General features: G+C 49.1%; 1 protein-coding gene across 2 annotated transcripts in view; it reads left to right on the forward strand.

The window, feature by feature from the left end:
• ehbp1 (EH domain binding protein 1) overlaps positions 1 to 22,695 on the forward strand; it is a 159,103-nt gene that overhangs the window by 15,127 nt on the left and 121,281 nt on the right. For both annotated transcript variants that reach the window (XM_061228057.1, XM_061228058.1), the window contains exons 3-5: positions 4,499 to 4,556; positions 5,166 to 5,261; positions 8,623 to 8,676. In XM_061228057.1, the coding sequence (XP_061084041.1) occupies positions 4,499 to 4,556; positions 5,166 to 5,261; positions 8,623 to 8,676 (208 nt within the window). The remainder of the gene's footprint in view (positions 1 to 4,498; positions 4,557 to 5,165; positions 5,262 to 8,622; positions 8,677 to 22,695) is intronic.

Raw genomic sequence — 22,695 nt, forward strand, 5'->3', positions numbered from 1 at the left:
CAGCCTGGAGGCCCTGTGTGCCTGCGCGGGCTGCAGTTCCTCCCCCCTGTTCCTGGCCTGCTCTCCAGCCCTTGTCGTCTCCTCTGTTTGTTTACTGGGGGGTTTTGTTACATTATTTTGTTCCAGAGGGGTTTTGCATGATCAGCAGAGGGAAGCGCTGCTCAGAGCCTGCGGGCCTAGTGCTCGCCGCCCGATCGTTTCCTCCCTCTCTCCCTCTCTCCCTCTCTCCCTCCCTCCTGCGTGGTCCCTCCGCACGTTCCTCTGCGAGGCCCAACTTTCATTTTTTATTTTTTATTTCTTCTGCGGTCGGTCCCGCTTCTGTTCTGCGTTACCTACAGGGAGAACACGCCTACTCCTCCCTCAGGTTTTAGGGTTGTAAATCACACTCCTGTTTGAGGATTGCAGCCGGTGGCTACAGCTCCACAGCTGGACCCGCGGTCCCCCTGGCGCAGCTCCGCGGTACGACTCCTCCCCGAGGGGGATAGGGAGGGTGTGTGAGCCTGCCTCCCTGCCGCCTTGCAGGGAGCCTCTGTGACTCTCTACCTCCTCACAGGGAGACTCTGGCTCCCTGACTCTCTACCTCCTCACTGTGAGACTCTGGCTCCCTGACTCTCTACCTCCTCACGGGGAAACTCTGGCTCCCTGACTCTCTACCTCCTCACTGTGAGACTCTGGCTCCCTGACTCTCTACCTCCTCACAGGGAAACTCTGGCTCCCTGACTCTCTACCTCCTCACAGGGAGACTCTGGCTCCCTGACTCTCTACCTCCTCACAGGGAGACTCTGGCTCCCTGACTCTCTACCTCCTCACAGGGAAACTCTGGCTCCCTGACTCCCTGCAGAACGGTACGGAGCGGCCCGTTCTCTCGGGACGTAAATCTCCAGATTGTGTTGGCGCTGCGCAGCTCCTCGGAGAAGGGAGGGAGGGGGAGGAGGAGATAAAAATAAATGAAGTGTTCAGCCTGCGAGGCAGAAGAGGGGCACAGACCCGCGGTATTACACTGAAGATCCAACAGAAGATGAGTCTGTCTTGCGAGGGGTGTGATTTATCACGCTGAAGACGGACGGATAGACATAGGACAGAACAGGCCGCTATTTATCCGACTGGAAGAAAGGCGGTTTTGAGGGTTGGCGGCCACGGTAAAGATAATGATTCGCTAGGGCTCCGGTCTGGACCACTGGACCCCGTTTGCCGACGCTGGCTAAGTTTGGCAGCCCCGCAGGGTGACCGGCCTCACCGTCCAACCGGGACGGAGGGATTTGGTCCGGTGGGGGGACATCCGTATCCCAGCATTCACCTGTAGTCCTGTCTGCTCAGTCAGACCCCCGCGGTCTCACGCGAGCTGCACGTGACTCGTGTTGGCATGGTGACGCGGAGCTAACCGTAAAGACATTACCTCACCAGGATCACTTTCACATCAATGTGCCTTACACAGCCTGGCAGTGTTAGAGTGCCTCCAAACTCTCTGTGGTGTATACTGCAGTGGAGAGGGAGAGGGAGAGGGAATACTCTGCTGTAGTGGCAAAGTTGTAATGGATATAGTTTAAATTAGTTGTTTGTTTTCTGATAGGGCCTTTATCGGAATCGTGAGTCATGTTCTTAGCTCATACTGCATCTCACATCAGTCTCTTTATGAAATTTGTCAATAAGAAAGACCGTTGTGTCTCTCTTTATGTGAGCAGTTTTTGTTTATTGGATCATACCCAGAATGCCTCTCTTCCTCCTTAATCTCTGTCCCCCGTCTGGTGGGCTGGTGGTCCTACAGGGCGGGGCATCTCTGGCCTTAGAGTCGCCCAGGGAGAGAGGGTGACTCCCCCAACATATTGCACAACAGCACCCCCTCTGGTCAGTTGGAGGCCTGCGATCTGCCGGTCCTCTTTGTGGAGTACAGCACCAGAGCGCTCTGCCAGCGGTCCTGATCGGGCTGCCCTATATCCGGGCCGGTGAGAAACTTTTTCACAGGCTGAGACGTAGCGGAGGGGCGGAGCTGTGACCTCATCAGCTGTGACCTCATCAGCTGGCTCCGTACCTGCAGTGCGCTCCTTCGCCGCTCCGCGTTCTGTTCTCCGTCCTTCAGAGCCCCTCCGTGGCACAGAGCGGATGCAGCGAACTCGCTCACCACGTTTTCTGAACACCTCCGATTGTTTCGCACAATACAATTTGCCAGATATAAAAAATAAAAAAATGAAAACAAGAAGGCAAACATTTCAATTAAGAGGGACCTGCGGGGGGGAAACGCAGTCACGACAAACTCTCTTAAGAGGTTTTTTACGGGGTAGTACAAATGTGAACCTGATGGAAGATTCTCAGGGCAGTATATCTCCGTCTAAGAGGATTCTTTGCACCATACGAGTGGAATGTCAAGGGTGGGGGGGGGGGGGGTGTTGGATAAAAAGGCAGTTTTACTCAAAGCAGACGCTCTTTCACACAAACAGCTGTTTGCAGTGCACGGCTCTGACGCTGCAGTCAAAGGGCTGATGGGGAGGGCGGCGTGTTTGCTGGGGTGGGAGGGCACCGGAGGGGGAGGTGTTTCTCAAAGGCAGGCCTCTGGTTGATGTACTCCAGGGCCTGGAAGTCCTCCGAGGAAAGGCATATTTAGAATCGCTGCCGTAGCACAGTGTGTTCCCGGCTAACGCGCGGCGTCCTCACAATGCTGCCGCCGTGTGTTATAACCCTGCTGAGGCATTCCACTAGTGTTGTGGGGACATTTTGTCTTCGCTGGACGGAGAGGAGGAGGCCTTGTGGGAGCGTGTAGACGCCGTCTCGCGCTGAGAGCTGCGTGGCGTCAGGAGCACGGTGCCTGACCTTCCGGGACCGCGCCGGTCTCTCTCCCCAGAGCCGTGCGCTGCCGACGGGGCGCGGAGACTGCACGATCCCCGCTGCTCATTAGAGCTCCCTCCAGCTGTCAATCACCCCCTGTCCCCATGAACACATGCACACACACTCACACATGCACACACACACACACATGCACATGCACACACACACACACATGCACACACACACACACACACACACACACACACACGCACACGCACGCACGCACACACGCACACACGCACACACACACACACACACATGCACACACACTCACTCACATAGGGAAGCGTTACCGCTTAATGTTCTTTTGAGCAGTGCATGCTGGGAGAAAGTGTTGCGTACCACACGGACACGGTGGAAAGTGCAGAAAAAAATCAACGGTTTCTCGCTTTTGTCCCCACGTAAAAGCCTTCTTGTCCCTGCGTGCGGTGGGAGATAATGGCTGAAAGCGGTTGGATGTCTGGGTTGAGTAAGCAGCTCCAGACCCTCCTCCTGACTGGGGTCCAGCTGCACAGCTTTCGGCTGTCAGTCTCCTCTTTCCAGGTATGAGGAATTTTGGTTTGAACTTTGACCTCTCCTGCATGTGCCTTCTTTCGTGAACATTCTCTTACCCCTGCTGAAACGTACTCGACCCTCGTTTGGCCCTAACTCGGAGGTCATGATGAGATTTCTCCAACAAGTCCAGGTATTTCAGAACCAGTGGCTGTATTTTCACATTATATCAGTCATCGTGTCATCAAGACTCAAATTCAGTTCAGGCTGAATTGTTTTCGTCAGACCTCGGTTTGACACGTGCACTTGGAGTTGGAGGAGGTCCGGAACTGACACTAAGTCAGCTGCTCCTGGGAAACCCTTGTGTGGTTCAGACCAGCCACCAGAGGGAGCCCCAGCGGTCTGCCGTTCCTGCGCAGGGCTCTGATGAGTCAGCGCAGTCCCCAAATGAGCCTCTTACCTGCTAATCCGTCCCAGGATCCTCTCTGTCCCAGCCGCAACACGCCCTCGTGGAGAAGAGTCGCCGCTCGCCGCGTCGTTGTGCTGGCACACCCGATACCCCGCCGCCCGCCCGCCCGCCCCAGGTCTGCTCTATTATTCATTCAGACCGCCAAGCCGCACCACTCCCGGGCGCCATGACGACAGCAGGAAGTCCGGCGCGGCCGAGTGGCTTCGCTAGGCCGGTAGCGCTCGCCGTTAAGACGGCAGTACCCGCGTTAGATTGATTACATCATCCTGTGGCGAGAACCCTAAAAGTGTTCGGGCTTTAATCAGTTGCCTTGTCTATGTGTTAATGCGTGAAGCTGAGTAATACAATGCATGATGTAAGTGGATGTTGAATTTGCTGTTTGTAATTGTCTGGGCTTTGGCAGTCCACGCCGGAGAGCTCGGAGGCCTGATACTCCACACTTCTGCAGGGTAGCGATGAGGTGTCATAACAGCGTGAACAAGTGTGAAGTATGTGTCAATCTGTCAGTCTCTCAGCCTCCAATTATACGCACCGTGTTGGGAGAAACTATTAGGGGTTCAGGGCAGGCAGAATAAGGCGGACTGAAGCTGTCAGAGAGGGCAGGCTGACTGGGAGCAGAGGGCTCTGTTGGATGCTGTAATTGCTGATTTTACTGAAGGGAGGATACGGCTGCTTGTGGACTTTCACACTAATCTCATACTCTTCTTCTCCTGCCAGGCAACCGGACAAACTCGTGGTCGTGTGGACGCGCCGGAGTCGACGGAAATCCTCCAAGGTTTGAGTACACCTGTCTCTGTCTGTGTGTCTGTGTGTCTGTGTGTCTGTGTGTGTCTGTGTGTGTCTGTGTGTGTCTCTGTGAGTGTGAGTGTGAGTGTGAGTGTGAGTGTGAGTGTGAGTGTGAGTGTGAGTGTGAGTGTGAGTGTGAGTGTGAGTGTGAGTGTGAGTGTCTTCTGTGTGTGTGTGTGTTGAGCTGTGTGTGAGTGTGTGAGTGTGTGAGTGTGTGAGTGTGTGAGGAGCTGTGTCTGTAGAGGTGTGTGTGTGTGCCTCCATCTCTTTTGCAGATGCTTTGACCTGACCAGTCTGTGTCATTGGTTTCTAACTGGCTTAACCTTTGATGCTCAACTCAACACACTGTGAAAGGGGGTCACGGCCACTGCATCTGCTCTATTTGTTTCGCCGCAGTTGTTGGTGGGTTGTGCAAAAAACATTGAATGGCTTTCACTGGTGTGGTGTCGAGTTAAGCTTACTCCTCTTTAAATTCCTATAGCAGACACCGGTGGGTTGCGTCTGCTGCTCAATTTGTGCCATCCTACAATCTCCGCTGTGAAGCACTCTCATGCTCGCATTAAGTGCTGGGAATTTTAAACTCCACTTCTCATTGCAGTCTCATAGCTGGCAGCCTGGCATTAAGAACCCGTACAGAGGAGTGGTGGTGTGGCCTGTTCCGGAGAACGTGGAGATCACAGTCACTCTGTTCAAGGTACGTACGTCCTGCGCACCTATACCTGCACCTATAACTCTCCCTATATATGCACCTGCACCTACACCTCTCCCTTCGGCTGCACCTACACCTCTCCCTACACCTGCACCTACACCTCTCCCTACGGCTGCACCTACACCCTCCCTATACCTGGACCTACACCCTCCCTTTACCTACACCTCTCCCTACGGCTGCACCTACACCTGACCCTATAACTCTCCCTATATGCCCTATACCTACACCCTCCCTATACCTGCACCTACACCCACCCTACAGCTGCACCTGCACCTGACCCTATGCCTGCACCTACACCTCTCCCTACGGCTGCACCTACACCCACCCTACACCTGCACCTACACCCTCCCTATACCTGCACCTACACCCCCCCTATACCTGCACCTACGCCTCTCCCTATACCTGGACCTACACCCGCCCTATACCTACACCTAGACCTCTCCCTACAGCTGCACCTGACCCTATGCCTGCACCTACACCGATACCTTTCCTTATACCTACACCTCTCCCTATACCTGCGCCTAACCTGACCCTATAACTCTCCCTATACCTGCGCCTAACCTGACCCTATAGCTCTCCCTATACCTGCACCTACACGTCTCCGTATACGTGCACCTACACCCTCCCTCCACCACTCCCTACCCTGTCCCTGCCCTGCATCCGTAATGCTGTGGACCTGTTCTACGGAGCTGTGCAGCTGCTCCGATAGATTCACACGCTCTCCATCTCCATGGCTGAGTTCTGCTGGCTTTGTATGAGAACAAAGCCAGCTAAACAAAACAAGCTAAACAGAACGCCTCCCAGCGTTGTCTGTTGTGCTCTTTCTTTCACTACGCAACTTCCCTTCTGTGTGGCAACACCGTTCGGTTTGATTTCTGCCACGCTGCTCTGCATTCTGTCCCGCGTCGAGGTAGGAGTCCGCCATTCCTGTTGACACGTCCGCAGAAGCACTGTTAAATCGCACGAGCCACGTGATGCTCGTGTGGATGACCTACATCACAGTTTCACAGAGCACGGTCCTGGGCTATCCGACAGTCCGAAGCCACAGACACTACTGTAAGTGCAACATAACATAATGACGAGAACAAGTCTTTTCCTACCACTACACTGTACTTAATGCTTAGTGTACCTAAAAGCTAGACCGTATCAACCCACATTGGCTGCTGAAACAGGGGCGGAGATGAGTGAAAAATGTACCCGGCACCGTGGAGGCCCTTGGGCTGGGTGGCTGGCTCTGGGTCACGTGACCGCAGGGCTCTCGGCTGTATACCGTGAGCGTGCTGCAGGGGGCGCAGTGAGCCGTGTTCCTCATGACTTCACACCTGCCCGCCTCGTGGCTCTAGTATCAGCTCAGGCCACAGCTCGACACCCCGCCTCACACAGTCTGTCTTAGCGTGCGGTTGCTAAAGCTAAGCTGAATGTATTTTGGTCTGTTGGTGTTTTCAGCACATCTCTGGTGTTAACCTGTGGATGGACTGAAGTGTGGGTTAAGTAGTCTGTCATGGATAGTGTTGTGATTTATTGTGAAGCCTCTTTTTACATTAACTGTCGCGCCCAGGCCACTTGAGCTGGTGTATATTATAGTGTGCTTCAGAGCAGAATGATTCATGTGTTATTTTTGTGTGTATTTAGGTTCACTTCAGACCGGGAGAATACAGTCCATCTTGCATTAATTTGCATATGACAATTGTGAGTTATTGCTGTAGTTGAGAATGAGTAGTTGTGAGTAGTGGATGAGACAGTGAGTAGCTTTGGGTGTGATTAGCAGGCAGGACTGTGAGTAGTGGGTGAGACAGTGAGTATCTGTGGGTGTGATTAGCTGGCAGGACTGTGAGTGGCAGTTACCAGAGTATTTATCAGGTTCTGAGGAGAAATAGGAGAGTGTTGCTGACAGCCTGGTCTCAGATATCATGTAGAGGAGCTGCTGTGTTTACACAGGTTCAACCTGAGATGTGTGTGTGTGTGTGTGTGTGTGTGTGTGTGTGTGTGTACTGGCTGTTTCTGTGAGCAGGGCAGTTTGCTGGCTATTTAACCATCCTCTCTTCCTGGGCACTCTGTGGCCAGCAGCCAGTCCTCCACACTCAACATCACCATAAACCAGTCACACTCAACATCTCACACTCAACATCACCATAAACCAGTCACACTCAACATCTCACACTCAACATCACCATAAACCAGTCACACTCAACATCTCACACTCAACATCACCATAAACCAGTCACACTCAACATCTCACACTCAACATCACCATAAACCAGTCACACTCAACATCTCACACTCAATGTCCCCATAAACCAGTCACACTCAACATCTCACACTCAATGTCCCCATAAACCAGTCACACTCAACATCTCGCACTCAACATCACCATAAACCAGTCACACTCAACATCTCACACTCAATGTCCCCATAAACCAGTCACACTCAACATCTCGCACTCAACGTCACCATAAACCAGTCACACTCAACATCTCCTGCCAAAGCAACATGCATCTTGCATCTTGCATCTTGCATCTTTAACTCTTTGAAGATTAGGTTTTTGGAAGTCAGTGTTTTAAAACTCCATTGCTTTCAATTACCAGTGATTGTATCAACAGCATTAGATGGTGTTCAGTTAGAAGAATCTGACCCAAGGATTAATGACTGTGTTCAGTATTAAACTTGATTGCTGAAATGCCCTGCTCCTTTTACGACGCATTTTGAAAGTGAAACTCAGTAGAAATATCTTGCCATCTATCCACACTGCCCTAAGGGTATAGGAATATGATTTTATACCCTGCCACTCTCTTGTTTTATGGGCCCTTCAGGCAGGATTGAGCTGCTGACTGCACTATTTTGCCACTGACACACAATGTTTGTGTGCTGTCGACTGCCTGCCTGAAAACTAACCTGAAGCATTGCCATTAAAATATTAATGTAAAAAGTGTGAGGACTTGCCAAAAACAATGAATCCAGTTTGTTCAAGTGGCTGGTGAATTAGTCTGTCTTTAATATTTGTGTATGAGAAACTCTGCCTATTACTGTATATGTAAGGAATTACATGTGTTTTAAAATGTATGGTGATGAGGAATGGTCAAGACTTAAGCCGTGTAGTGCTGCTCATATTTAGTTCCTGTGTACAATACAATACTTTGACAATACCTTCTAAATGAAATACATCTTTACAAATTAAATTTTTGAATATATATTTTAATGCTCTCAAGTAAAAACGAATGACAAATACATTAATATCATACATTGAACTGACTGCAAAAAATAATTCTTAGAGCCTCTCAAAATAGATTGCTTTAAAAATCAGGTGCATAGTTTTCCTTTAACGTTTAATTTTGTGCGCCTCTTTCAGGACCCTCATGCGGAAGAGTTTGAAGACAAGGAGTGGACGTTCGTTATTGAAAATGTGAGTTTGCTGTGTGCATGCTGCTCTCTAGTGGTCTGGAACCCTAATTGCACTACACCCTGCCCTCTCCCACTTTTCTACACACACTTAAAGCACATATCCTTTTCCTCCTTTCACGTAGCGATGGACGTGTTGGATACACTGGGACATACGTGATGTGCGTGTGTATATGTGTGTGTGTGTGTGTGTGTGTGTCTGTCTGTCTGTCTGTCTGTCTAGGGCTTCTTCCTGAAGTCATGTCACTTAATATCAAACAGTTACTGCATTCAGCGCAATATTCCAGCCATTAGCCAAATGTATCTTTTGGTACCTTGTTTTTGAAGAAGAACAACATTTCCGTGAAGAGCATTGAAACGATATTCTAGTTTACTATGACTCTTTGTGAAGCTAAATATCTGTAACATGCTAATCTGCTATAAAGGAACCCATTTACATTAATAAAAGATAGAGAAATCCACTGTAAAGCACTTTTAGGAATGTCCATCCACTTTGCATCACTAACTTTACGGTTTCAACATGACTTGACATTAGTTCTGTATTTTCATACAGTATGTGGAACAGATGAGGAACCCCTAGACATAATAGATACATTAAAAATACATTAAAGCAGCATTAGACTGTATGGATTACAAACTGAAATGTGAGGTTATGGACTGTTTAAAGAGTTTTCTTCTCATCTTGTTAGGCTTCCAGCAGAAAGGGAGAGAGAGAGCACGAGAGAGAGAGAGAGAGAAGTAGATCAAGCTGAACCTAGCTCCCCGGTCTGTTCACCGTCCCTGAGAGGGGAGAGAAGTCCGATATGGCTAGGGAGAGTCAGGAAGAGGACCTAACTGCTGTGCTGGTGTGCTTCAGTGCTAAAGATGCAGAGCCTTTACAAATTGTGCAGATGTGGGGCTTCTAAGCACTGATAGAAAAGTGGCACCAGCGTACAAACTTTCTGGCAGAAAGTATTTATCTGGACAGGAAATGCCAGATAGTACGAGTAAGTGTAAGAGTAAGTACTTGCAACCCACGGTGGAATTTGAACAGGCATTATCTGAGACTCAACACGAGCTGAGCACAAGCCGTATGAGAGGCCCTGAACAGCACATTCCATCACCGGGGGGTGGGAACCCTGTGTGTTTAGAGACAGAGCTTCATGCTGCTGATAATATCTGTCCTGCCTTGGAGAATCTTCTGGAAGACTGGGGAGTCGTGGGTGTCACCGCAGATAGAGCGTCTGATATGAAGGAGGCTCTCGCTGAGTTTCTGGTCACATGGTTGAGCTGCTTTGGACAGGATTGGCTCGTTGGAGAAGTTGGTGCTGCTGTGCAGGGTTCAGTCACTGCTGGAGGAGAAGGAGAGAGTCCATGAGAATGAACGTTGTGTTATTAACACAAATAGCCGAAGATTGCTTGCTGTAACTAGCGATTGTTAGCTTAGAAGGTAAACGGCCTGACAGTTACAAACATGCAGCCACACATGAGGCACATAATCACTCGCTCCCATCTTTCCATTGTCCGACATAAAGCATGTGGACTCGGCTGGTGAGGTTTTGATGTATTCCTCACTGAGAGAACACTAACGGCCTGACTACAGGAAAGCAGGGTCTGTCTGCCTCAATCCAGACCTGCAGTGGCCTGTTGGCCCCACCCAGGATTTCTGCCCCCTGTTTTTGATTGGCTGCTACTCTGCTTCCTGTTCCTGCTCCACCCCCCTCCTCTGGACCCACCTCTATGTACTCTAATGCCCAGTTGCAATGCAACCTCCCTTGCTATGTGGATTATAAACGAGTTGAAGTTGCTATAACAACATTGTGAAAGTGTGAGAACACACAGTCCCCAAATAAATCCACAAAATCCGTATTGAGGAACTGCATTTAAACGAGCCATTTAAACTTCTGTAACTTTATGACTATACGCTCATTTGCATGTCCACCTTGTAGCCACAAGAAATCCAAGTGCTTGACACAGACTTCATTCAGTTTGTTGTGGAGCTAGCCAGCCAATCGGAACAGAGGTTCATTGATATTAATGAGCCTTAAAGGCACAGTCACTAAAACCGCTTGTTCATGGTAAAGCCTTGCAAGAGTTCTTAAGAGTACTTCAAACCACTCCAACATCTTCTTATGGATATGATGATCTACCAAATAACGCTGGAAAGTGGTACAATATAGGACCTTCAAGGTGGCTACTGCCTGACTGGACATTTGGATTCTAAATAATAATAATAAGGTCATTAATAATGGTAATAATAATAATAATAATAATAATAATTATTGTACATTTTGCTTATTTTGAGAACACATTTCAGTCTTTGAAAATACAGAAGAATATAAGCTTCTTTTGAAACTTCTCAGACCGTGTGAGTCATTATTTCACACAGCTCACTGGCTCCCCCAGTGGCTCGGAGGGCACACACACGCACGCACACCCGCACGGACACACACACACAGACACACACACACGGACACACGCACGCACACGCACACACACACACACACACACACACACACACACACACACACACACAGACCCGCGCACACACGCACACACACACACGGACACACACGCGCACACACACACACACACACACACAATAATATCCAGCTGTGAAGTCGCTGGCGTGTGAAGCGGAGTGAACTCTTCAGCGGCGGCTCGTTTGCTGGGCACTGGGACTCTGGCCCCTGCGGGAGGGCGGGTGCAGGGCGGGTGCAGGGCGGGTGCAGGGCGGGGGGAGGGCGGGGGTGTGGTGAACGGGGGACTTGTGACTCTCGGAGCACGTCTCTGTTGGAGCTGGGCCAGGGGCCGGGCGGCGGGGGAACGCGCCGGCTCCTCTCCCCCTCTCCGGTAGGGGGGTAACCCCGACGCTGAAGCCTGTAATCGCACCCGCGGATGGAGCTCCGCCGTCCCCTGTCATTTTCCCAGCAGGCACCAGTCAGCCTGTTCATTCTCACAGCCGACCGGCTCTCCCTCTCCCTCCACAGACCCACCCTCTCCCTCTCCCTCTCCCTCCACCGACCCACCCTCTCCCTCTCCCTCTGCCTCCATAGACCCACTCTCTCCCTCCCCTGCTCCAGCAGGCTTGTGGAAATGGGTGTACAGTACTGTGCAAAAGTTTTAGGCAGGTGTGAAAAAATGCTGTAAAATTATTCAAAAATATAAACGTTAATCGCATTTTTAAAATCAATTAACAAAATGCAAAGTGAGTGAGCAGAAGAAAAATCTAAGTCAAATCAATATTTGGTGTGACCACCCTTTGCCTTCAAACCAGCATCAATTCTTCTAGGTACACTTGCACAAAGTCAAGGATTTTGTATGCATATAGTCAGGTGTGTGATTAACCAATTATACCAAACAGGAGCTAATGATCATCAATTTAATTTGCAGGTTGAAACACAATCATTAACTGAAATAGAAACCGCTGTGTTGGTGGGTTAAAACTGGGTGAGGATCAGCCAAACTCTGCTTCCAAGGTGAGGTTGCTGAAGACAGTTTAATGTCAGAAGTCATACACTATGGTAAGACTGAGCATAGCAACAAGACACAAGGTAGTTATACTGCATCAGCAAGGTCTCTCCCAGGCGGAAATTTCAAGGCAGACAGGTTTCCAGATATGCTGTCCCAGCTCTGTTGAAGAAGCACAAAGAAACAGGCAACGTTGAGGACTGTAGACACAGTGGTTGACCAAGGAAACACATCATGCTTACTTCCCTTTGCAATCGGAAGATGTCCAGCAGTGCCATCAGCTCAGAATTGGCAGAAACCAGTGGGACCCAGGTACACCCATCTACTGTGGTCAGAAGTGGTCTTCATGGAAGAATTGCGGCCAAAAAGCCATACCTCCGACGTGGAAACAAGGCCAAGCGACTCAACTATGCATGAAAACGCAGGAACTGGGGTACAGAAAAATGGCAGCAGGTTCTCTGGACTGATGAAAATATTTTGATTGGAATATTTGGCTGTAGCAGAAGGCAGTTTGTTCGCTGAAGGGCTGGAGAGCGGTACAAGAATGAGTGTCAGCAGGTAACAGTGAAGCATGGTGGAGGTTCCTTGCAAGTTTGGGGCTGCATTTCTGCAAATGGAGTTGGGGATTTGGTCAGAATTAATGGTCCCCTCAATGCTGAGAAATACAGGCAGATACTTATCCATCATGCAATACCATCAGGGAGCATCTGATTACCCCAAAATGTATTCTGCAGCAGGACAACAACCCTAAACATACAGCCAATGTCATTAAGAACTATCTACAGAGCCATGATCTCAACATCATTGAGTCTGTCTGGGATTACATGAGACAAAAGCATTTGAGGCTGTCTAAATCCACAGAAGAACTGTGGCTAGTTCTCTAAGATGTTTGGAACGATTTTTCTTCTGTTCATGCATTTTGTTCATTGATAAAAATAAACTTACATTTCTATTTTTGAAAGCATTCTTATTTTACAGCATTATTTCACACCTGCTTAAAACTTTTGCACAGTACTGTACACATTACATTTCATGACATTACACTACAAAGCATTTAGCAGACGCTCTTATCCAGAGCGACGTACAATGAAGTGCAGATCGAACGCAGGAACAAGTGTGAAGAGGACCTGAGAGGACAGTACCGTTCCGAGTCCTAGCGTGACCATACAGATACAGTTGAAACCCTTGAAGAATACATCAACTTACAAGCTAGCATACCACGGTTGGCAACTAGAGTACCCTATAGTCACAACAATACATGTATAATGTGACCAGAGTGACCACTTTATTTGCTATGCCTGGACACCCGCTCGCTAATGCTAATATCTAATCAGCTAATCATACAGCAGCAACTCAATGCATAACCGCAGACATGGCCGAGACCAAACATCAGAATGGGGAAGAACTGTGATCTAAGTGACTTTGACTGTGGAGTGATTGTTGGAGCCAAACAGGTGGTTTCAGTATCTCAGAAAATGCTGATCTCCTGGGATTTTCACACACAACAGTCTCTGCAGAGTGTACAGATAATGGTGTGAAAAAAAACATCCAGTGAGTTCTGTGGATGAATGAGGGGAGGTCAGTGGAGAAGGGCCAGTCAGGAAGTTGACATTAACTCAAATAACCACACATTACAGCAGTGGTATGCAGACTACAGCAGAGTAACTCAAATAACCACGTATTACAGCAGTGGTATGCAGACTACAGCAGAGTAACTCAAATAACCACACATTACAGCAGTGGTATGCAGACTACAGCAGAGTAACTCAAATAACCACATATTACAGCAGTGGTATGCAGAAGAGCATCTCTGAACACACAACATGTTGAACGTTGAAGTGGATAGACTACAGCAGAGAAGACCAATTAATACATGTGTAATGAAGTGGTCAGTGCATGTGCTGAACTCCAGCACAGAGTGAAGGGTAATGGTATGATGTTGCGTGTGTGGTGATATTGGCCGGTGAGTGATGGTCTGTTTGAGGAAGCTCAGCTGTGGTATGAGTGGGGTTTTGGGAGGACGGAACGGTCACACAAACAGTAAATGGCTGAGGAGTGATGTCATCCTGTAGCGCTCTCTGTGTGCTGGGGAGGAACCCTTTGTGCCAGGATTAGGGGCTCATTTGCATCACAGTCAAACTCGTGATTAAGATCTGCCGCTCTCTGCTGGCAGGACCGCTGCACTGCAGCTTCAGCGGGGCTCTCTGAGTCACCCAGACCTGCTGCTCTTTGTTTTGTTTCTCCTCAATGTTGTTGAAGTTCTGAGCCCTTTACACCAAACGTCAAATACTGTCTGAGTATCTTTTTGTGTGCAGAAAATAGTGAGTATTTTTACGGCACTTATTAATGGGTTGTTTTAGCGTGCGCACATTGGATTAATGGGGTATATTATCATGCACACATTAGATTAATGGGGTATATTATCATGCACACATTAGATTAATGGGGTGTTTCAGCATACACACATTAGAGTAATGGGGTGTTTTAGCATACACACATTAGAGTAATGGGGTGTTTCAGCATGCACACATTAGATTAATGGGGTATATTATCATACGCACATTAGAGTAAGGGGGTGTTTCAGCATACACACATTAGAGTAATGGGGTGTTTTAGCATACACACATTAGATTAATGGGGTGTTTTAGCATGCACACATTAGAGTAATGGGGTGTTTTAGCATACACACATTAGAGTAATGGGGTGTTTTAGCATGCACACATTAGATCAATGGGGTGTTTTAGCATACACACATTAGAGTAATGGGGTGTTTTAGCATGCACACATTCGATTAATGGGGTATATTAGCATGCACACATTAGAGTAATGGGGTGTTTTAGCATACACACATTAGAGTAATGGGGTGTTTCAGCATACACACATTAGATCAATGGGGTGTTTTAGCATGCACACATTAGAGTAATGGGGTGTTTTAGCATACACACATTAGAGTAATGGGGTGTTTTAGCATGCACACATTAGAGTAATGGGGTGTTTTAGCATACACACATTAGAGTAATGGGGTGTTTTAGCATACACACATTAGAGTAATGGGGTGTTTTAGCATACACACATTAGAGTAATGGGGTGTTTTAGCATACACACATTAGAGTAATGGGGTGTTTTAGCATACACACATTAGAGTAATGGGGTGTTTTAGCATACACACATTAGAGTAATGGGGTGTTTTAGCATACACACATTAGAGTAATGGGGTGTTTTAGCATGCACACATTAGAGTAATGGGGTGTTTTAGCATACACACATTAGAGTAATGGGGTGTTTTAGCATACACACATTAGAGTAATGGGGTGTTTTAGCATGCACACATTAGAGTAATGGGGTGTTTTAGCATACACACATTAGAGTAATGGGGTGTTTTAGCATACACACATTAGAGTAATGGGGTGTTTTAGCATACACACATTAGAGTAATGGGGTGTTTTAGCATACACACATTAGAGTAATGGGGTGTTTTAGCATACACACATTAGAGTAATGGGGTGTTTTAGCATACACACATTAGAGTAATGGGGTGTTTTAGCATGCACACATTAGAGTAATGGGGTGTTTTAGCATACACACATTAGAGTAATGGGGTGTTTTAGCATACACACATTAGATTAATGGGGTGTTTTAGCATGCACACATTAGAGTAATGGGGTGTTTTAGCATACACACATTAGAGTAATGGGGTGTTTTAGCATACACACATTAGAGTAATGGGGTGTTTTAGCATACACACATTAGAGTAATGGGGTGTTTCAGCATACACACATTAGAGTAATGGGGTGTTTTAGCATACACACATTAGAGTAATGGGGTGTTTTAGCATGCACACATTAGAGTAATGGGGTGTTTTAGCATACACACATTAGAGTAATGGGGTGTTTTAGCATACACACATTAGATTAATGGGGTGTTTTAGCATGCACACATTAGAGTAATGGGGTGTTTTAGCATACACACATTAGAGTAATGGGGTGTTTTAGCATACACACATTAGAGTAATGGGGTGTTTTAGCATACACACATTAGAGTAATGGGGTGTTTTAGCATACACACATTAGAGTAATGGGGTGTTTTAGCATACACACATTAGAGTAATGGGGTGTTTTAGCATACACACATTAGAGTAATGGGGTGTTTTAGCATGCACACATTAGAGTAATGGGGTGTTTTAGCATACACACATTAGAGTAATGGGGTGTTTTAGCATACACACATTAGAGTAATGGGGTGTTTTAGCATACACACATTAGAGTAATGGGGTGTTTTAGCATGCACACAGTACAGTTTAGCGCTTGTTGACAGACGTGTCCGTGTTGCGGTGCCCAGACGATCGCGCCGTTCTCCCAGTTTCTGTCTCTGCCTCACGGTCCCCAGGGACACGCGGGGCGGGGTTCTGTTTTGGACGGGTACCAAAGGCCCGGGCGGAGGGCCAGGCAGGAGCGTCCCGTCCCATCTGCTCCCTCAGCAGAGAGCCCGGGCAGGGGGGGGGCGCCCCGTACCGCTCTACCCTGCTGGCTCCAGTCCCGCCCCGGCGACAAACGCACAAACACACACAAACAAACGCAGACGGGCCAAGCCTCTCGCCAAGGGCCCGTGTTTCAGCTCCCAGATAAAGGAGGGGGGAAAAAAACCAAAAAGCTGCAATATAATTTCTTGCCCTTGTGCCAAGTCTCTGACAGCAGCGATGTCTCTATAATTCGGGGAAGTGCATGTAAAACCCTGGTCCCGGCCCGTGATTGGTGCATAGTCTGCTTTCTGTAATCCTGGATTTCTTTGTTTCTTTTCTGTCTGTTTTTTTTTTTTTGGTATTATTTAGTGCTCTCGGTCTCTGGCCCCAGTCAGTTCTGCTGAAATTGAAAGGTGAATTATGTGTCACCCCGCTGAATTGGCACCCTGGGGGGTCACTCTGAGGCGGTATTCGGGCCTTTGCGTGACGGTTCGTTCTGAGATGCGGAGCTATGTTGGAAGTGAGAGTGGGGGTGGGTGTGGGGGGCGGAGAGGCGGAACTATAGTTTTCGGTGTCCGTTTAATTGATCTTTTAATGAAATTAAAGTGTCAATAGGCACGGAGAATGAAGGCACTGGAGAGTGGAGTGGAGGGTTTGATGTAACGGGGGGATGAGAGGATATTCCCGGGCCCTCTAGGGGCCTAAGGCCCTTTCTTTCCTAAAAGGCAGGGGGGAAAGATTAACCCCTCCCCAAACGGCAGAGCCACCGCTCCCCCTCTTTCTTTCTTTCTCTCTCTCTCTCTCTCTCTTTCTCTCCCTCGCTCCCTCTCCTGCAGGACCGGAGTGCGCGCTCTCGTGGTCTGACGACGGACAAAGGGACAGGGGGCAGGAGAAAAGGCCCAGAATTCCTCTGGTCTGTGCATACCTCACTAATAACAAAGTGATCAAAGACACACTCGGGCCTTTCCGCAGAGCCCGCCGTCCGCACACAATGCAGGCAGGAATGGAGAGGCACACTTGGCTCTGATCCGAGGGAGAGGGGGAGGTAGGGAGGGAGAGGGGGAGAGCAAGGGAGACGTGGAGGTAGGGAAGGCGAGAGAGGGTGGGGAAGAGGGGAAAACGCACGCTCCGCGTGAGGCTGACATCAAAGCTGCATAACTGCCCCCACTTGGCACCTGATCAACCTGGCGCACTGTGTGTGTGTGTGTGTGTGTGTGTGTGTGTGTGTGTGTGTGTGTGTGTGTGAGTGTGAGCTCACGTTTACTGTACGTGTGTATGTGATGTGTGTGCTCTCATTCTAGTGTGTGGGTGTTGGTAGAAGCGTGTTTATATGTCTGTTTTTGGCCTTTGTCATAGGTACTACCTGCTAAATTGGTTCATCTTCTATGGTGGGGCCTGGAACATGTGTTGACTTACATTTACTTTACAAGCTTTGCACGAGGAACATAATTCCATTTCTTTCCAGATCCCTGTTCATGACCTGCGAGTGAGGTAACTTGGACACAGTAGTTACTGTCTTTCACATTGTAAACTGCACCGTCAGGTTTGTGCGCACGGCGCTTTGTTTAACTGAAGTGGTTGTGAAGTATTTTGACATCGCTAAAACGCCCTGAGAGTATTATAAACTGACTGCTTCCCCGACAGCTCTGATTAAAATGTGTGTGTGCGGCACGTTGTTTTGTTTGTGTCTCTGAAGCGTTTTCACCGCACTGATTAGAGCAACGCTGCACTTCCGCGTAATGATAAGTGAATGTCACTCAGCCAGCCTGCGCCCGCAGTACCCGACCTCTCCAAAGGGGGCAGCGTGGCACTTCTAATCAGTGCCCTCTTATTTATTTTTTTATTTTACCAAATGTGTATGGCTTCCTGGCAGTATGTCTGTAAAAGAAGCTGTCTGTGTGCATCAGGTGTGAGCGGAACGTATTCACACTGACCACTCGCGATGATTTCCCCAGTACTGTTGCATCTAATGGAGCGAGCTGGATGAGTAGTGTTTGTGACCGTCGCGCTCTCTGTTAACCCCACTGAGCGTAAAGGCAGACCTAAACTCAAGGTTTCAGATGCGATCGATTGTCTATAGCCGAGATTTAGGTGTGAAATCAGAAAGAGGAAAGCAGTTGTACCAGAACTTGGTTGAGCTCTCTCTGCACTCCCGCCCCTGTGAAGGTTGGGAATAGTTGCGTAGGAAGACAGTTTATACACACACCTAATTCATGATTGCGTGTGTGTGTCTTTATATAGAAATATGTATAATATGTGTAGGCTACTACATACGCATGTTGAAAAAAAAGCATAGACTTGTAATTGCACTATTATGGGACAATCATGGTATTAAGACTTCTTTACCTCAAAACACGCACACATTCACACGCTAAAGTGCACGCTACATACCGTGAGATGCACGAGGTGACAAGACAGACAGACATTCGCCCAGAGACTCACACCATACTTTGGTATAATTGGCCTAAACCGCCCTGTCTGTGAAATGCCAGGGGCAGCATGGGAATGCACCGCGATATGGAAGTTGATGTTGCGAACGCGCAGAGGCCCTGCACACGGATACTGTGGTTTTTTTCGATAACCTCCCTCCCCTCCCTGACTGGTCTTAGCTCCACGTTGAGGTCTCAGTGCAGGAGCGTTCCCTCTGCAAAGGTCCAGCGTGTTCTAGCCCGGCGCTTAAAAACGCCCCAATTCCGCCGATGAACATTTTGACTGAAGGCTATGATTAGTCTGCGAGTTGAATTGGCCTTTCGGCGCCAGGCTAGAACAAAAGAAACCTCCGCTAAAAGAAACCACCCCGGCCTTTTCTCAGGTGCGAGTCGACGTCACCCGTCTTACCAGGGCAGAGCGTTTCTGCCCTACACCCCACAGTCCAGAAACCTTTATCCTGATAAAAAAAAAAAACAACCAAAGCAGTGCGTTCTGAGCGCGGCGCGGTGACGTGTCCTGCCACTAGGGGGCAGCATGCAGCCGGCCGGCCCGGCGCGGAGGGCGGGAGAGGAGCCCAGGATCCGGCGTGCCCAGGACCGCGAGGTATCTGGTTAATGTAGAAATGAAATGAATGCAGCTGAGGAGGTAAGCTGGCCTGACCCTTCATCAGAGGAAAAATGAAAAAACGGAAGAATAAGCTATTGTGCCACGGGAAGATGATGAAATTTAAGATCCGCACACCTAATCTCTGGCGCAACCTCAGAAATGTTAATCCCCCTGTAGAATTATTTGAGCGCTAGATTGTATTTTGTCATTGAAATGGCACAGTGTCAAACGGCACCTTTTCTATTCCCGCCGCTGCCAAAAAAGAGGGAGGAAAAAAAAAAAACAGCAGAAGAAGAATTGCATAATCAAAAAGAGGTTGTGACAGAATATGATTATGCAGTAGTATCTCGAAATTGCATGCATCTCCTCTTCTTCCCCCCCCTCCTTCCTCTTCTCCTAATTCAAATGCATTATCAAAAGGTTAAAAACGGAGGGGTCATAGACTTAACGGCTATATTTAGTGCATTGTGCCGGTCCCCTTTGTGCATACGTGTGAATTACAGATTGGGCCGTTGTGAGCCGGCCCCAGCACTCAGGCCCACTTTCTTGCGCTTTTGCATATTAGCCAGAGCGGGGAAGCCGAGCCAATTCCTGGCGCCGTTTTGCGGGCGGCGTTTGAAAGGCGGGCGCGGCGGCGTGGAGGAGCACAAAGGCGGTTTGGCGGAGCCGCCGCCGCGTCTGGTGCGCGCTCGCTTTGTCTCGCAAAGCCGCTGAATATCACCCGCACCCTCCAGAGCCCCGCTCCTCGCGTACCCCGCTAACAACGCCGCCTACACCCACCCGGGGAGGACGGGACCGGGCCGCGGTGCCCCCGACTCTTCCCCTCTCCTCCTCTCTCGCTCTCGCCCTCACCCCCTCTTCAACTCTCCTCCTCTCCCCCTTTTCCCCTCTTCCCCTCTTCCCCTCTCCTCCTCTCTCTCTCTCCCTCACCCCCTCTTCAACTCTCCTACTCTCCCCCCTTGCCCTCTTCCCCTCTCCCCCTCTCCTCTCTCTCTCCCTCTCTCTCCCCCTTTTCCCCTCTTCCCCTCTCCTCCTCTCTCTCTCTCGCCCTCACCCCCTCTTCAACTCTCCTCCTCTCCCCCCTTTTCCCCTCTTCCCCTCTCCTCTCTCTCTCCCTCACCCCCTCTTCAACTCTCCTCCTCTCCCCCCTTGCCCTCTTCCCCTCTCCCCCTCTTACCCTCTCCTCCTCTCTCGCTCTCTCCCTCACCCCCTCTTCAACTCTCCTCCTCTCCCCCCTTGCCCTCTTCCCCTCTCCCCCTCTCCTCTCTCTCCCTCTCTCTCCGCCTTTTCCCCTCTTCCCCTCTCCTCTCTCTCTCCTTCACCCCCTCTTCCCCTCTCCTCCTCTCTCTCTCTTTCCCTCACCCCCTCTTCAACTCTCCTCCTCTCCCCCCTTGCCCTCTTCCCCTCTCCCCCTCTTACTCTCTCCTCTCTCTCTCCCTCTCTCTCCCCCTTTTCCCCTCTTCCCCTCTCTCTCTCCCCCTCTTCCCTTCTCTCCCTCTCCCTCTCTTCTTCCCTTCTTCCTCTCTCTCTCCCTCTCTCCCTCTTTCCTTTCCTCCAGTCGCCGGTGTATAAACATCAGCCACCGACACTTAGCGGATTATTTATCATTCGCAGTTCTGCAGCGTCTGCCTGATTTTTCTGGAGGACTGAAAATCTCTCTCCTTCCCTCTCTCTGTCTCCCCCCCTCTTTGTCAGAAGATCAGCAATAAAAGGGGTTGCCTTTATGATGACCTGCTGTCACTTGTGGACCTCTTCCAAATCAATTAAGCACCATTTCCACTCCAGCACTTCAATATCGAGCCAGTTCCACACACGGACCGGCCCCTTCCCTCAAGAACACATTACTTAGACCACTGGCTCAGGCCCCTTAGTGCCCCATGGGATACGTTTTAAGAAATGAATAAAAGCAAAACAAAAATAAAAAGACTGCTTAAGCGTGAGGGGTGTAAAAAGAAGCTGGTGTGAAAGTTTGAAAAGCTGAAAAGTTTTCTTGTTTAAACAGGACGTCTGCTGTCTGGATTAGTTTGCCTCTGCTCCTGTTTGTGGATGACTTGGAATAGTGTTCGTCTGTTCGCTGGATATTCACCAAGGGTGTCATTGACAGTCATTGTTTATTTTCTTACTGTCAGGTCCTTAACAGGGACCAGACAGTACATTCTGGCTTTTCACCAATTCTCTAGTGTGTGACTAATATCAGAGGTCATGTGCTGTATCTGAGAATAAATGCGCTATGTTTACATAGTGCCAATCTTCATAAATGTGTGTGTTTGTGGGTGTGTGTATACAGTATGTGTGTGTGTGAGCATTTGTGTATGTATTTCACCTTGTATATTGTTTGTGTTGTGCTTTTGCTAATAAAGCAGAATTGGGTCACGTGACTGGCGTACATGCCAGCTGATTGGGCCATTGGGGATTCAGTATGTCACACTGTCTCCCTTTCTTCTTAAAGCCTCACCTGTCTCTGTTTAGAGAGACCAATTAACGTAATTAATTACAAAAAAAAGGCAACAGATGCTAGTAATTCTGCTCCCGTAAGCCCGTTTGAGCCCGTGGAAGGGTAGAGGGATGAATGTGGGGGTGTGGGGGTGCGGAAAATCCCTTTAGCTGTGAGGAGCGGGGCGTCTCGGAGCCGGGGAGGCGGGTTTGGGCCCGGCCGGGTCCAGATGGCGGGGGTGGAGGGGCGTGGCGGGAGGGGGACCGCTGGAGCCGTGGCAACGGGGGGCGGGGGGGTTTGGGGTGGTGGTGGTGGGGGGGTTAATCTTGTCAGGGTGGGTTGGCAGGGGAGCCAGGGTGGTCCCCCCGTCCAAACTGCACTAATAGGCTTACAGGCCCTAATCCAAGCCCGCGCAGGGTCACATGGGAAGTCTGCTGACCCCAATTTAGTTTACTTTATTCATTTATTTATTTTCGTTTTTTTTTTTTGTGGTAATTTTTCACTTAGTTCTCTCACTCTTTGGTGAGCGAGATGGTTCAAATGACCTCTGTTGTTCTTTGAACATCTTTGCTGGTTTGCCTGTTGGATAGTGTGACCAAGGAGCATATTGCAAACGTTGGTCCATTTCAGGCCCGTGTTCCTCT

The sequence above is a fragment of the Conger conger genome, chromosome 18 (assembly GCF_963514075.1).
Source record: "Conger conger chromosome 18, fConCon1.1, whole genome shotgun sequence".
Classification (NCBI taxonomy): Eukaryota; Metazoa; Chordata; class Actinopteri; order Anguilliformes; family Congridae; genus Conger; species Conger conger.